At 33.9% G+C, this 17147-nt stretch overlaps 1 protein-coding gene across 1 annotated transcript in view; it reads right to left on the bottom strand.

Annotated features, from left to right (window-relative positions):
• Nucleotides 1-726: 726 nt before the first annotated feature.
• TRMT13_1 (tRNA:m(4)X modification enzyme TRM13) overlaps nucleotides 727-17147 on the bottom strand; it is a 29138-nt gene continuing 12717 nt past the window's right edge. The window contains exons 7-13 of the mRNA XM_051216302.1: nucleotides 13806-13979; nucleotides 12402-12712; nucleotides 10187-10256; nucleotides 7148-7222; nucleotides 5372-5414; nucleotides 3303-3557; nucleotides 727-1596 (exon numbers count right to left, since the gene is read on the bottom strand). Of these exons, the coding sequence (XP_051066878.1) occupies nucleotides 1422-1596; nucleotides 3303-3557; nucleotides 5372-5414; nucleotides 7148-7222; nucleotides 10187-10256; nucleotides 12402-12712; nucleotides 13806-13979 (1103 nt within the window). The 3' untranslated portion in view covers nucleotides 727-1421. The remainder of the gene's footprint in view (nucleotides 1597-3302; nucleotides 3558-5371; nucleotides 5415-7147; nucleotides 7223-10186; nucleotides 10257-12401; nucleotides 12713-13805; nucleotides 13980-17147) is intronic.

The raw sequence follows: 17147 nt of genomic DNA, 5'->3' as shown, positions 1-17147 counted from the left end.
TTACTTTGCAACAATTTCATTAGACGAGAGTGATGACTCGTTGTGGTTCATTTGATTCTGTGCATACTTAATTCCTCATAGCATGACTGGTCATCCTTAGCGCTAATTGTTTCAGGGAATACTATCATAAACAATGAGTTTGAACGTATAAGACTCTATCTATCAGGAGAACAAATATGTCGGTACAAATAAAATGATTCCGTTTACTGAGTTGAAGTAGTTTTGAACTTTCCGAGAAAGTCAATTCGCTTCCAGGTGGTAGAAATAGCTTCGACTGGGTTTTTAACGATGTTGATAAACTGACTATCAACTACGAATAAACGTTTGTTTACCCATATTTTGCTAATGCTAAATATACCGTGTAACGACAGTTATGAAAGCCAACTAAGGAACGTATTGAATGAATTCCTATGTCACATACGTTTATTCAGATGTACGATAAACATGAAGGGATTGTAGCATAGTCGACTTTATTAAACATGATTCAGCATTTTTGGTCAAATAAATAATACTGAATAAGACAAAGAACCAATTTTATTTACTATTGAACTACTGTCCTGTAATCTTTTGCTCTTTATGTGTGCTACCGATTGCTCCTGTCATGCACATCCTGAGGACCCATATTTCACACCTTTTGCACTGAATTCCTCCATCGAATGTATAAACGTAAGACAATTGAATAATCAGTGTTCATGGTTTAAAACGACACTGAATCTAGTGAAATACACCGCAGCTAACTGACTCAAAAGAAAAATAAATTAGTAAATGAAATGAATTTTATCCTTAATCAGAGGTATAGGGACGCAGGGTTATTGCGACTGCGTTTATCATTATCATTTTCCATCCCACTTCACCGTAAATTCAAAATACACTTTAGTTGTCTACCATCTATAAATGAGCATGACGACCAAAAATATACGTTTCATGTGACCTACAATTAACATACTTGTGGTCTGTAATGTATGTCCTGTCGATTTCCATCGTCTTTTACTATTTTCCTCTTCAGCTGGAAGCTGGTTTGTTTTCTCCCACAGAAGGCTGTTACTGATGGTATCCGGCCAGTGGGTGTTCAGTATCTTGCGTAGGCAACTTGTACCTTCTTGATGATGGTTGTTGTAGTTCTTCAAGTTTCAGCTCCGTATGGTAGAACTTTCGTGACGTTCGTGTTGAATTATTTTTTTCTGGTTAGCGTTTATTAACTGGTTCCTTTTCCACGGGATAGGGTAGCTAACATTATGCCCAAACCTTCCCCTTTAAACGGGCTTGGGACTGGCAGTAACTCTAGAAGAGCTACAGGTGGACTAAATACGAAATAAGAAGGTTTTATTTGGTATAAATATTAAATCTTTTTAATTACGCACACATGTTATTAGAAATTGTATGAAAAAATAATTGCAAATAATTTAGTTTTAGCCAGGCTTTTACCGACTAGCGCATATCACAATGTTTTCAGGTGTTACGTCTGATGTTGTATAGGCCACAGAAGAGATATTCGGAAGATTTAACTCGTGTTTTATGTACATGAGACGTCCCCAATCAATTAAACGTTTACATATTTTTCCGATTTTCACCTTCACACATACATCTAGGTTGTGGCTGAAAAATAAAGAAGACATGTTTTCTCGATAAGTGGTATGAACCCTTTGAAGTTATCAAAAGTTAAGATTCAACACCAATAACACCGCAGTAATTTAGGATAGCCAACTCATTTAAAAGACAAAAGGTAACTTCAAAATATTAGTGTTATAAATTCTTAGAAGGAAATGTTTCCAGTCATTGGTATTCTCTATTTATAGAAACAATAACAACTCCGGATGTATGAAAAACCTAAGTTCTCAATAAATGACATTATGTAGTGTTTATATGAAGTGATTTTCAATAATTACAATCTTTGTCAGTAATTCCAGTACAAAACATACACGCACTTTACGGTGTTTTGCAGTATTCACATCTTGGTCCACTCGTAGTTACTGGAGCATGGCTTAAAACAATTGAACAGATCTGGGAAATTATTTGAGGCAGTTTGAAATGACAATGGCATACAAGTCAGCAAAATCACTCCAATTAATCCTGTGCAATTCAGAGAAGGAATTAATAAAATAAGTTATAGGTCACCTAAAAGACAAACTGCTCTGATAAAGTGACCATTCTCTTCGTCTTGATCCACATAAACGTCAACGAACCTTTATATCTTATGGAACGTCCTTGCTTGTATCAATGTTCAACATGAAAGAACAAGGATTAATAAAAGTCAATAATATTCATGATCTACAGAAAGGCTTTCAATCATTTGTGCGTATTTCATAAACTAGATCATTGTCAGATTCAAAAGAGAGGAAATTAGTAACGTCAAGTGATAGTAACAAATTTCAATAGTTTAAATAAATATCTTATAAACCACATCATTTTTTAGTGCATGTCGATAAAATCAATTAGTTACACATTAGCAAACAAACCATAGACTTTGAAGTATAGGGTGGCAATTTAGTTACATTTATATCAACACGATATTAAAATGATAATGATTTGAAGGAATTTTTAATGTGAACAGTGTGATTCACAAGTAGTGTATGAATCAAAACAATCTAATATTTGTTTTGTAATGGTAAACATGTTATCGCATTTCGTGAAAACATTAGAAATCCAGGTGACTGAAAAACTAGAAGTACTTATTCAGTCTATGGTACACCCATAAGTTCATCAAATCAATTATAATGAAAGAATGATACGGTCACTCAGTGATTCCAGGCTTTTAGTGGTTGTCTAACTTAGATCAATTCGTGATTTAAATAAGATTTAGCAATCTCCATAACTTTATACTGGCAATTATCATGTGCTCAATAGAGACTAGCTTCAAGAGAAAATTTGCGGGGTTATAGTGAGAAGCCATGACTAATGGAAAAATATGTATCTGAAGTACAGTAGTTACACACAGAAGAAAATCAAAGATGGTCGCCAATATCATGAACTGATTGAAATCTAGACTTGTACATAAAAGAGTTCAAACTCATTGGTCTAAAGGTTATGCGTTCGTGCGCGAGACCGAAGGTTCTGAGTTAGGTTCCTCGTAGCAGGGTTATGAATGCGCACTGCTGAGGAGCCCCATACTGTGCCGAAACAGCTGTCCAATGCTTCCAGGTTTTCAGTGACTGTCCAGCAGAGGTTGACTCAAGTATCAACATTCCTATACTGACAACAAAAAATAAAATTAGCAATCAGCAGATTTAAATTATGAACCAGTCTAAGTGAGACCACCATTGAATATTGAAACAAATATTTCATTAAAAACTAATCCAACTAACAGTGCATCCTGACATTCTTTTTCATTGTCACTCTTTAAAGCTTCTAAATAACTTTGATTGGAGCTGTGAATAGGATTGTCCGCTTGTTCAGATGATTCACATTTGAATCCACAAACTGCCCATGAGGAAAAATAAGAGATTAAGCGAAATTCATCTGATGTTATCTTTGCTTCTTTTTCTAGCCAAAATCGACCAACTGTTTCATCCCAAGTACATTTACTATGACAGCATACAGCAAACATTATACCTGAGAGGCTATAGAAATTTGAAGAATAAACACAGTATAATGGATAAAATCTCAATAAATATTCGTAAATAAGTTTCTGTTATATAAAGAAACCTATCTCACATAACAAGAGCTTCTGTATGGTAGAGTACACTTAAAGAAAATTTCCTTGATGAGAAGATCTGATAAAATCAAGATACATAATGTTTGAGACCAGTCAGGATAAATAATAAAGTAACTGAAAATGGATGAACCTCTGACATGAAAACTTATTGAACAATATTGACATATGTACATGTGAGCTGAAAGGTAGAGCTTTAAGTGTGACAATCAAAATTCTAAGTAATTTTGATTGCACGATTGAACATACTGATGTAAGACAATGTAGTGATTTAAAATAGGATATTTGCTGGAAAAAATCTATATCTTTACGATCAGTTGGTTTATTTCGTGAGAAATAATCATGTAAAAAGTTCGATATTTTATGAAAACATTAATTTAGTGCTGCTGTGTTGTTATTTTGAGTAATTCAATTTAAGTTGAAGTTTTAGGACGATGAGTGTAATTTGTAAGTTTTATTTACGAAATATTGGTCTCAGTTGGGGTACCAATAGAGATCATAGGGAAATGGATGACTGTTTCGTCAGAGTGTGGAACACCTTAACAATACTCCTTCGAGATCTGATGGTTATGAATTCGATTGTAGGTGTACATTGGTCAAAAGTTTCATGCTAGAACAAAAAAACAGCCACCTAGAGGTCTGTGGTCTTTAATGGTATCGTGACCAAGATCGATCAGTGATGATTATAACCATGAGATTAATTACTGACTCATAAGGACATGATAGGTTCATAATGACGAATAAATTGTAACACCAACATTATAATGATCAACATGTTGATAAAATGTGAACTGTGATGTTTTAATCAATGAAAGAATCTTATTTTTAAAATTCAGATATCAGATTTGATAAAGAATCAAGAATCCACCTAATAGGAGACTTAGTTGAAGCATGTTACAAATAACATCACGATGGAGAGCATTAATTGGTCCATTTTAACCAATTAGTGTTAATGGATGAGCTGAGAAGAATTAAGAAGTTTCCAGTGTAAATCTTATAAATACACTGATATTTCTTCACTGCATTAACTTCACATATTGTTGATTTTGAAATGCATCTACATATCTGTTCAAGTCGTGTTTTTGTTATGTCCCGAAAAGCATAATGAATGGTAACTTTGGGGATCCATTTATGGACCAATTCTATGCGCATATTTTTATCGTATAATTGTTAAATAACTAAACTATATATGTTCATGTTCCTCTTATTATGAGATTTATTTTGACCTGTGGACTATTATTATACGATTTACCATTCTTGAATTATGCCCGGTCTATTAATTAATACCTCTCAAATTCACAGCCACATTTGGCTACAACTTCTACAAATGTTATTTTCCATGTTATGGTACGATGTGGTCTGTCTGGTTGATATATAAACCCAGTATACTTGAAATATATGACACATATCGCAGAGGCTGAGATCTGTGTTCTGGACTTAACTGGCTGGGCTAGACGGAAAGTATGACCAATAAGGACTCTAGACTGATCGTACGGGTTTAATGCATCATTGGTCCGATCGATAATTCACTGCTCTTTAATTGGCGGTATCGTTACGTTATCCATTAACAGAGCACACAGGCCACATGTTATAACAGTTTAGATTTGGGAACTAGTCGAGTAACGTGAAAATGTCCAAGAATAATGTACCGATGAAGACTTGATATTACCATAAAAATTTATACCGAAAATTCATTATAAGAAGAAAAAACATTTCACATACTTCATAACATTTTCACCATTTTTCAAACAACGAAGTGATAAGTCTGAAAAGAGGATTTTTTTGTTTTTCAAAAAGGGGTTCATTTAATTATTTTGGAATTAAAGAATAGAAAAAAAAAGGAATTGTCAAACTCCTTTTTAAAAGAAAGAAATTGACAGCTGTTAACTTTCAAGGACAATTTTAATGTGTTCATTATGAAATTTGATTTTTAACAAAATTTGGCTTATTTCCTATATATTACTTCAAATGAACGGGTAACCAACTTTAAAATGAATGTGGATATTTTTTCAAAAGTTAAGCTACACTGTCTTTCCATCGTCAAGTAACTCTTCATAATGAATGATCATTTCGACAAAATGCAGTCAATCTTACATTATGGTATAATTTTATGTACACTTTATGCTCATGATTGCATGTAGGTTATAATATCACATAAAAGATTAAATCATATCTGATTTCATTTACCAATTCACATTTCAATGTGTAATTACAATTGATTGATCACTGCGTGGTGATCAATGTCACATATGGAACTCCTCAGCAGTGCGTATCCACGACCTCGCTCCCTGTGAGATTCGAACCCAGGACCTACTGGTTTCGCGCGCGAGCACTTAACCATTAGACCACAAAGCCGGCATCCAATGGTGTTAATGTCTAACTTCAACCAATCCACGAAGTTGCGCCACCGTACACCATTGTCTCCAGTGAGTTGATATCTCACAACCGACCTGGTTGAACTCCACGGGTAACGGCTTCTTACTGGAACTCCAGGAGTATCTCTTGAAGTCAGTCACTAGTGAGTAAATTATTATTATTAGAAGGGGTTTTGTGGAAGTTTTAGAAATTTCACTGGTTGAAATCGTGAGTCAATCGAAGCTAGACCACCATGGAAAACCTGGAAGCACTGAACGGCCGTTTGGTCCACAAAACCACTTCTGACAATACCACATATGTCAGGTCCGTCTTAGTGCAGATCGAATCCTATAGACCAAGTTGCAATGTGGCCACTAGTCTAGGTGACTCGATATTGCGTGCACTATGTTGAGATAAGATGGTAGTTGGAGTTAGTCAATAGGAAACTCTGGACTTAGGTTTCTTGCTACTTAGCACTTAACAGCAAGATGTACCTGAAATCTTGATGGAACTGATGCTCCCTGATGATCCTTTTTAGTGTAGGTCGTATCCTATCGAGTTTCTCGGTATGTGTACACTGATATATATACATACGCAAAAGTAATCGAATGTTGTATTCGAGAGTAGCAGAACATAAGTGTTAGCGTCATACTCCTGGGTAAACACAAGAAGTAAAATACCATGTTCCTCAATAGTAATATATATCATTGCAATGGTATAAGACTAACCGTACAAGAACTTTTAAAACTTTGCATAACAATAGTCAAGGACGTATTCCTGGATTCTAGAAGCTTTAGTCATAAAATAATTCAAGCTTACAACTGTGTGTACAAAAACAATTGATTCTGATCATGAATTGTCATTGATAAGTTTTAATTAACTTTAACATCTAAGGTGATATATTACTTATTTTCTCAATTTTATTTCGTTTCTCTTTCCAATATTTCAATAATCTTTTTTTTAATATTTTGACTTCGATTAGTTTTGATACATAAGAATCTATGTGTGCAACAACATTATTGAAAAAGTGCATTCCTGCAAATTCATTACATTTTTACAGATCATCATCCTCATTTTCTTATTACATCATCATTATTATTGACAATATATTTGATTCACATAAATATTAAACATCACATTCACCTGTAGCATCACCGCATAAATGTTTGGCAACAGCTATTAATGGTCTTTTATTTTCTTGTATCAATGGAACATGAGCTGTGAAATTTGGAAAATGAAAAGTTTAAAGTAAAGTCATTATTCATATGCACAAGACCAATTGTAATACAACTACTATTATTAACCAAGCAAATTATAGCTACTTTTAATTAAAATACTTCTTAAAATCTCATAATTTCAATTACGAACTGATCTTAGTTAGAATACTATTTAAAATAGTAAATTATAAGATGGTCGTTTCGTTCCAGTATGGGACTTATCAGTAGTGCCTTATTCACGACGCTGAATCAGAAGTCGAACTCTGAACCACTGAAAATTCGACATCCTACACAAACCCTTTCCATACATTTTTAATTATAAAATACTAAATATAAGATATTAACTAACTAATCTATCATGAAAGTACTTAACTATTTAAAATTTATACCAAAATTAGGATAATGTAGAGAATTCAAAATAATTTTGTTCTTTATGAAAGCAGACAATCAGTTCGTTCAACCTCAGAAACTCGAAAATATTAACTTCAATGGATACTGATTGGTTAATATAAAAATTAAAAGTACACTAGTTACCGTGTATGGATGAAAAATGAACTTATATGTAACCCATCAAAATGTTATTATTATTATTATCTCGACAGAACACTTCTTATATTGTGTAACATATTCACATGCTTTTTATTATTTTGAATATAACTCATCATCTCTTAGTGACTTTTCGTATCCTTCCTAATTACTTACTTACTTTCGCCTGTTACTCCTAATGGAGCATAGGCCGCCGACCAGCATTCTCCAACCCACTCTGTCCTGGGCCTTCTTTTCTAATTCCATCCATTTCTTGTTCATCTTTCTCATGTTTATCTCCATTTCCCGGCGTAGTGTGTTCTTTGGTCTTCATCTTCTCCTCCTTTCGCCTTGAGGATTCCATGTGAGGGCTTGTCTTGTGACGCAGTTGGGTGCTTTCCTCAATGTGTGTCCTATCCACTTCCGGCGCTTCTTCCTGATTTCTTCCTCCGCTGGAATCCGGTTTGTTCTCTTCCATAGTAGGTTGTTACTGATAGTGTCTGGCCAACGGATCCGAAGTATTTTGCGTAGACAACTGTTAATAAACACCTGTATCTTCTGGATGATGGCTTTCGTAGTTCTTTAGGTTTCCGCCCCTGACCTTGGTGTTGGTTGACAGTTGCTTTGAGTTCCAGATGTTCTTCAGTTGTAAATATGCTGCTCTTGCTTTACCGATCCACGCTTTCACATCTGCATCAGACCCACCATGTTCATCAATGATTCATCCTTTCTAATATAACTTATTAAATTTACTAATGATATACTTTTCAAGCATTTAAACCTCTATATTTAATATGAAATACACATTTGGTTATAATATATCTTATATTAATCACTATAATCTAGTGATTATCAAGTTAAGCTCAAAATGAAGTTCTTGATAGTAACTGTTCACTCAAATATTCTTTGTTTTTGAACATAACTTCATATAATAATAAACTCCAGAAAAATGAAAACAAAAAAATTGAGAAGATACCAATTGAAAAAGTTATCAAGAGACTTGAAGATTGATAAAAAGAGCAAAGAATTTTATACAAAAGAGGAACCCTAAATCGTCAATATATATGACATAGCATTAGCTAAAATATTATTGTTTCATCTCAATTTGGGATCCTCTTGAAGTCAGCTGATAGGTTGTTATTTTAGTTAGGGTTATTCGACTTTGAATCCTGGCACGCATTTTATTTTATGAAGTCAGATAATGTTACCGAAAGCTGAGCAAATGAGTGTTATGTCCCGAAAAGCATAATGAATGGTAACTTTGGGGATCCATTTATGGACCAATTCTATGCGCATATTTTTATCGTATAATTGTTAAATAACTAAACTATATATGTTCATGTTCCTCTTATTATGAGATTTATTTTGACCTGTGGACTATTATTATACGATTTACCATTCTTGAATTATGCCCGGTCTATTAATTAATACCTCTCAAATTCACAGCCACATTTGGCTACAACTTCTACAAATGTTATTTTCCATGTTATGGTACGATGTGGTCTGTCTGGTTGATATATAAACCCAGTATACTTGAAATATATGACACATATCGCAGAGGCTGAGATCTGTGTTCTGGACTTAACTGGCTGGGCTAGACGGAAAGTATGACCAATAAGGACTCTAGACTGATCGTACGGGTTTAATGCATCATTGGTCCGATCGATAATTCACTGCTCTTTAATTGGCGGTATCGTTACGTTATCCATTAACAGAGCACACAGGCCACAAGTTATAACAATCAGTTACATCAAGATTAAAACCATGGCTTTAAATAGATTTCATATATACTATTCCGAATAATTAAAAAAAGGCATATTTGTCATTATAAACATTTAAACACAAAATAGATTGAAAAGCTCCCGTGAACACTTTTAGTAAGATTACATGTTAGTAGAAAATTGGAAAAATTTTGGAAAAAAACAGCCCTATTAAAAAAAGTTGGTCTATTTAATGAACAAAACGGATAAAAGAAGGCTTTCAAATGCACAAAAAACAAGAATCTTTTAGTCATATTCTCCCGGAAGCACAACTCAAATTTCAGGATATCCTCAGAGAGAAAATGGGTTCAATAATATTAATAGTATAATATATAACAGTACTTTAAATTCATTTAAAAAGAGACTAAGTGAAATGAATTATGATGGAAACTAATAATTCAGATATAGAAACAAGACATTTCAGTCCAACGTCTGTCACATTACACCTATACATGTTTGAAATGGGTTTTTTTTTTACTAAAAGCACATATGATGTGATGTTCAACTATACCTAAGACCAGTCACCATGATATATTTCTCAGTTTGATTGAAAAGTAAAATAAACAAATTTTCTAGTCATTCAAGTTGAACACTACAAAATTTCAATTATCAATCAGGTAAAAAAAATGCATTGAAACAGTGGACTTCAATGTTTAAAGTTTAAGTAAGAAAACACTTACTAAGATCCAAGTTAGCTATATCTATTCTAATACGTGTAAAATTTCCTTCATCACGTTGCCGTCTATCCATCTATAAAACACAGAAGAAAATAAACAATTTTGAATAGGAAATAATTTAAATTTTGGTTCTTGAAATACTTACATGAAAGAATGATAATTCAGTTAGAAGGGAATTAGATAAGTAAAATAGGATTTTATGTTAATTAGGTCTTCTTTATGTAGGTATTCGAATATAACTAATGTTACTGGTTAATTTAATAATTGAATTCATGAGTCGATTCAAGTTAGACCACGATGGAAAACCTCGAAGTACTGAACAGCGGTTTCATCCTAGTATAGGACTCTTCAGCAGCGCGCATCCACGATCCCGCCCTGCGAGATTCAAACTCAGAACCTTCCAGGTTTTCTATGATGGTCTAGCTTTTATTGACTCACGAATTCAATTATTAAATTATTACAAACTCCACAAAACCCCTGTCTGATTATTACTAGTTGACTTATTATGTTGGTCAACTTGTACTAGGATAAATGCAAAATTTACAGACTGACTTGATGCAAACTAACAACATAAAAAGATCTTTTCATCAAATCAATACACAGAAACATTTCAACGTTGAAATGAAGATAAGATACGCTTGAACAAGAAAACACTTTTTTTCTGTATTGTACTTTACAAGGGGGAATTTTTGATACGCAGGACCAATGTTGATTCAAATCAAAATGATTTTCTTAATTAACTATATATTTTCTGTTGACCTTAACAATATTCTCCACTTTATTTTTATTGAAAAGAGTGTCTACTGATTTTTCCATTTCATAACTTACATTAGATTTTACAAATTATAATTGTTAATATTCCGGTCTGGAATTAATCAGTTTTTGTTTTTGACATGTGCAATCTGATCAGATTGCACATGATATTTGATTTGTTGACAAGATCATATAATACTACTAACTAATTACATACAATAAACACAAATAATTGAGACCGAAAGCCCATGGTTCGAATCCCACGCTCGAGGGTCTTGGATTTGTTTTGCTGAGGAGTCCTATGATAGGACGAAACGTCATTTCTGTGATTCCAGGTTTTCAATGGAGTTGACAAACTGTACATTTTAATATCGTGTCTAAAACATAAAACACTATTGACTCTGAATGTAATTTTAATCTAGATACAATGAAATGTGGAATGTTAGTGAGAAACAAATGAGTTTTAAGTTGTACTTATTAGTAATATTTGTTAAGACATTGAGTAACCCATTACTCTTTAAAATTAAGATAACCATTGAAATAGACCAAAATGATTTAGATATATATTTAATTATTGTTATTATTTAAACACATAAATATTGGTTCAAATAAGGAGTAAAATAAAGATACACAACACTAAGAAAGTGAAATTGTGAACAGTTAAAGGAAGGAGAGTTAGCATAATCAGAAAAAAAATGAATAAAAATAGGAGTAAGAGAATAACAAAAAATTGGAGAAACAGTTTAATTGAGAAAGTATAATCAGAAAGAATCCTTTCAGGTAAAGTAGTTCCTTACACTTTTGTGAAAAAAGTAAAAAGAAACTAAAGAAGATTGCTACTAGCTTTTATTCTGAGCTATGTTTGATAACGTCTCAAGCCACTAAGTTGTACTGTCTCTAGAAGGCCAACCAGGAAGCAGTGAAGGACCGAGAGAATCAATCCCTATACAGATTTCTTTCATTCCACGGCACCATGTCATAAACTGACCCCACTCTGTCTCCTTCAACCAGTCCGAGCACCGGCAAAGAATCCACAATATGGAATTCACTGGGACGAAATTCGTGTTACATGTCCAAGCCGCTGAAGTCTGTCTTTCAACATAGTTACACCGATGGATATATAATCACTGTGCCTGAACACATTTCGCCGAACGTCTGCATTACTAACGTGGCGTTGGCATTCATTGTAACCAATCCCTCGTAGGCAATGATGATTAGACGCGCAGAGTCGCATCGACCTGAATTCACAAGCTAAGAGCAAAACTGCCCTCATCAACGCATTGTAAACCCGACTTTTTACAACCGGGCTAGTACAATGAGGGCTTCAAAGATGGCCCATATTAGCATAGGCAATATATATCTAAATAAAACATTTAAAGTTGCAATGTATATGAAAAAATAAATTAGCAAATAGCAATATAAAACAGCTTTATTGAATGTACTATTATTCTTTTTTACAACAAACCTTATTACGAACGGAATTGAGTTCCACAACTATAAAGTCAGTTTCAGGTGCCTTTACCGGCCATACACCTGGAAACCGATCGTAACAACGAGAGCCTAATTCAGAAGACGCTAGGCAGTTGTTGATCCAATGAGATAATCCAGCACGACCAGCACCGAATTCAAGATATAAATTACCAGTAGTAAGGAGGTTTTCTTTTTCCAAAACTCGAATCAGACAGCCATTCTGATAAATATGACGCGTTGATCCACGGATCGCATGTTCTGGATTTACTGAGAAGTTATCCTCTGATACATTTGTATCTTGATTGACTCAAACATGAAAAGAAAAAGCATCTCATCTTAACATTCCGTTATGTAGTACGAAATAACTGCATATCGTATACAGCCAATGAACGTTAATCAAGTTTAGGTATCTTAAAGTGGTTTTGTGGGCCTTAGTTTAATTTGCAACTTGTATTCACAACATCCTAATTTCATTTGAGGCACCACTGGTAATCAAGAAGTATAGGATAGTTGTTTTGTTCTCGTGTGAAACTCATCCATATTAAACACTCACGGCCCTACCAATGACTGGACCCAGAACCTTCAAGTATTAGGGAGAACGCTTAAGCATTAGAATCATTGCGTCGACATCCAGTATTACAAATTTAACTTCAATCAATCCGAGGTATAGCGAGACAATCATACATTCCCATTGATAATAAGTGTCTCACTGCTGAAATGTCTCCATCAATCACAATTTATCAGCAGAATTTCAGAAAGAAATTGAAATAAGTCACTAGTGAGCTAACCGTGGTAACTTGACATCGCGTACCCTATATCGAGATGTGAGGTAGTCGACAGGAAACACTAGACCAAGTTTTGCGGTATTTGGTATTTTTTATAAGTATATACCTGTAATTTCGAGGGTGCTGGTGCTCACCGGTGGATTCGAAAATACGTTACCCATCTTCACAGTCTAAGTGAGACGTTAACAATGAACTATTTCGGAGGTGATGCCAAGTCTTTTAGACTAGTGGCCACGTAGCAAATTAGTCAATAGAATTCGACTAGAACTACACAAACACGATTTTAGCCACTAAATGACCGATTAATTGTAAACAAACTAGTCATATAGGTCACTTGCCACCCGACTAGCTCGGTCGTAACGTCTCAGACTGTAAAACTGGGTGATGTGCATTAGAATCCACTAGGGAGCAATAGATCCCTCAAGATTGCAGGTACGTTTTGCTGAAGAGTACCAAAAGGCACAAGACAGGTTTATTATCAACTGCCTTAAACCACTTTACATGAATTAATTTCTACCTAATTTATTCGTTTAGTTTACAACTAATATAAATGAATTAATCTATATATTCAGTGCTACAATTAAGTCATCTGATTAGTAATCTATTGAAATCACCTTTATCATTGCTGCTATTCAATGATATCGAGTCCGACTGAAGAAAAGATGGTATTTCATTTAATCCAGCAAGTCCGTTTGTACACCAATGACGAGGATTATTCATTGTGAATGAAATAAGTGGATGAATATCGCCTACTGATGAATCTTCGATTCGGTCAATGAGATTCAACTCTATAAATCGGAAAAAGGTATTGAATATTATAAAAGAAATGTGATCGTTAAATATTTTTTATATCAACGTTGCCAAACTAATTTTAAAATCAAATTTCATAAATGAAACCACTGAAGAAATCGTGACTCAGAAACTAAGAGGAGCTGTACAAAAAACATTTAATGCACCCAGATTAAATGCTATTCTCTACAAACACCCCAAAATAAGAACGACCAATAAAGACAGAATGCCAAATCCATGTGTATCTATCGTTTCAACTGCTCCAGTGGAGCCAGTTATATGGGGCGTACAATTCGGCAAGTTCGTCATCGTATTACAGAACACCATCCGTCGTGGTTAAGCAAAGGACAGGTAAAAGTTCTATTCTCTCTCACTTGGTTGACACAGGTCATCAAGTTGGATTGAATAAAGCTTTTGAGGTTATCTACAATATCCCATCAACTTTGCCACATGGTTTACTAGTGCGCCTTTTGCACATTGCGGAAGCCATCGCAAATCATGTTCACAAACCTAACCTTTGCATTCAAAAGAGATTTGTACAACCACTTTCGCTGCCTTGGTCATCGGTATAAGATTTCCTTCAGAACTATTTTTCATACTTCTTCCACTTGTTTTTTTTCTTTAAAAATTTTTGTAATTTTGTTTTTATCAGAAGGGGTTTGTGGAGATTTTAGAAATTTCAAAGATTGAAATCGTGAGTCAATTGAAGCTAGACCACCATGGAAAACCTGGAAGCACTGGACGGCCGTTTCGTCCTAGCATGGGACTCCTCAGCAGTGCGCATCCACAATCCCACACCTCGCGAGATTCGAACCCAGGACCTATCAGTCTCGCGCCAGGCGCTTAACCAACCAGACCACTGAACCAGCCGGCATCCAATGGTGTTAATGTCTAACTTCAACCAATCCACGAAGTTGCGCTACCGTATACCATTGTCTTCAGTGAGCTGATATCTCACAACAGACCTGGTTGAACTCCACTGGTAACGGCTTCTCACTAGAACTCCAGGAGTGTCTCTTGAAGTCAGTCACTAATGAGCAGATGATTATTATCAGAAGGGGTTTGTAGTTGCTTTTTAACTTTATAACTCCTCAACATTCACCTCTTGATTCTTACGTAACTACTATTCTATTGACCATCCATTATAAAATTTGGTTCCTTCGCTTTTTCATATATTACGCAACGTAGCAACTTCTTGATTTAATAATTACTTTGAATATTAATAATCCTCTTTCTTCCAATTACTCAATGTTAATTTAAATGTCATTATGTAATTGTTACGTAACGTATCTACTCGATGAGTATTATATCATTATTGTAAATCATATATATATATATATATATATATATATATATATATATATATATATATATATATATATATATATATATATATATATATATTAGTGTAGAGCCATGATGAAAAACTAACTGAAAGGAAATTTCTTCGCTCAATTCGTTCCTTCTTTATTTACCAAATGGCAAAATGGGAATTTTCACTAAATTAAAGACTTGATAAACTCTCAATGTGCATAGATTGTAACTGAATGAAACTGATTACGTAAGAAAAAGTTATTAGTATGATTACATTGCACACTGATAGTAAATGATTATGATTTTTATGTGTTAAGCATATTACTGATAACTGACGAATTATAGGTTGGAACAGTTTATCACTAGCTTCTGTTTGATTGCCCAATGATCATATTTAACATTCACATACTACATATGACTTGAAGTCTGATGAGTGAAAATTTAGCTAACCAAAAAGTTAGTAAACTGACTTAATTTATTTAGCAAATAACCAAGCAAGTATTTGTGTAATCTGATTTAAGTCATACTTTTTGTGTAAAGGCTAGTGATACTATTTGACTTTACAACCTGAAGAGATTTGTACCTGTACCACGGTGGTTTAAAGTTAAGTATTTTAACATTTAAGACAAAAATTTGGCGATCATTCAGTTATACTAACAGGCTGTTATCGTTGTGAATACGAAAACATATTGGTTATAAGAAAGAACTGGAACCTATGAATAAAATCACAATGTTGGAAACCTATTTCGCTCACAAATGTTAATATGACTTATTTGAAACAAAGATGAGAATTGTCCATTAAGTTCATTTGAGTGAATTAACCGATAGAGCATGAAAATCTACTATCCGATTTACACCTCTACATCATCAATGATAAACACTAACCAATCACAGGACAACACATACTATCATAAACTTACTGATGGAGGAAATCTGCCACATTACAGTGTTTATTACAAGTATTTTATTTAGGTTAGTAGATGACATGATAGATTTCATGAAAATTGTCTCTCTGATATAAACTACTCCAATGGGAATAAATATCAAGATGTAACTTCGTTTTTAGCTGTGAAATTTGTGCATTGTGTTTCGTTAAGAAGGAAACAAATATATATTACTGTTAAACTACTAATTCAATCTATTTAAATTTATTTAAAATAATATGCACGTTATTATGAATGTTGACTTCATTTAATTAGCGGTTGGTGAATAAATCTGTCCCAATCTATGTCATTATGATCTTCGTTGAGTCAGTAAAGCAATCTCATTTCGTTTCAAATAGTAATGGGTAACAGTTATTCCACAGTGATAATAAAGTCGTACCAATGGCAGTAATTAGAATTTGGCACAGATCACAAGACTAACATATTGGTCTTGTTTTAAATCATAAGAGGATTCTTGCGTAAATGTAAAATAATATGTGTAGACAACACATAAACATAGGACAATGTATGCTATTTAGCGAAATTAAGTTCTCAGAGTTAATATATAGCAAATTTTAATGTTCATAGGTAAAATGTTTCTGGACATTGAAGTTATTCACTAACTATTTGGATGAAGTTATTTGGAAAAACAGTCAGTGACCAGTAGCTAACCTTACACCAAATACAGTGTACAATTTGTCAGTAACAAACTATAGAGAATCCATTTATTTACTGCTCGACAATCAGATGAGTTTGGCTAATATGGTCAGATTTGATATGCTAGTCCTAAACAGATTTCTTCTCGCTCACCAATTACCGTTGTGGTGTGCTACTTATATTGACATAAGTAGTATATGATGTTAGTCGTAAACAGGTCTGGCAGCAGAGACAAGAGGATCGAACAGTAAAGAATGGAGGCAGAATGCAATT

Source organism: Schistosoma haematobium, chromosome 4 (genome assembly GCF_000699445.3).
Source record: "Schistosoma haematobium chromosome 4, whole genome shotgun sequence".
In the NCBI taxonomy this organism is placed as follows: domain Eukaryota; kingdom Metazoa; phylum Platyhelminthes; class Trematoda; order Strigeidida; family Schistosomatidae; genus Schistosoma; species Schistosoma haematobium.
The sequence above is the reverse complement of the archived record's forward strand: the minus strand, read 5'-3'. Positions and strand labels throughout refer to the sequence as shown.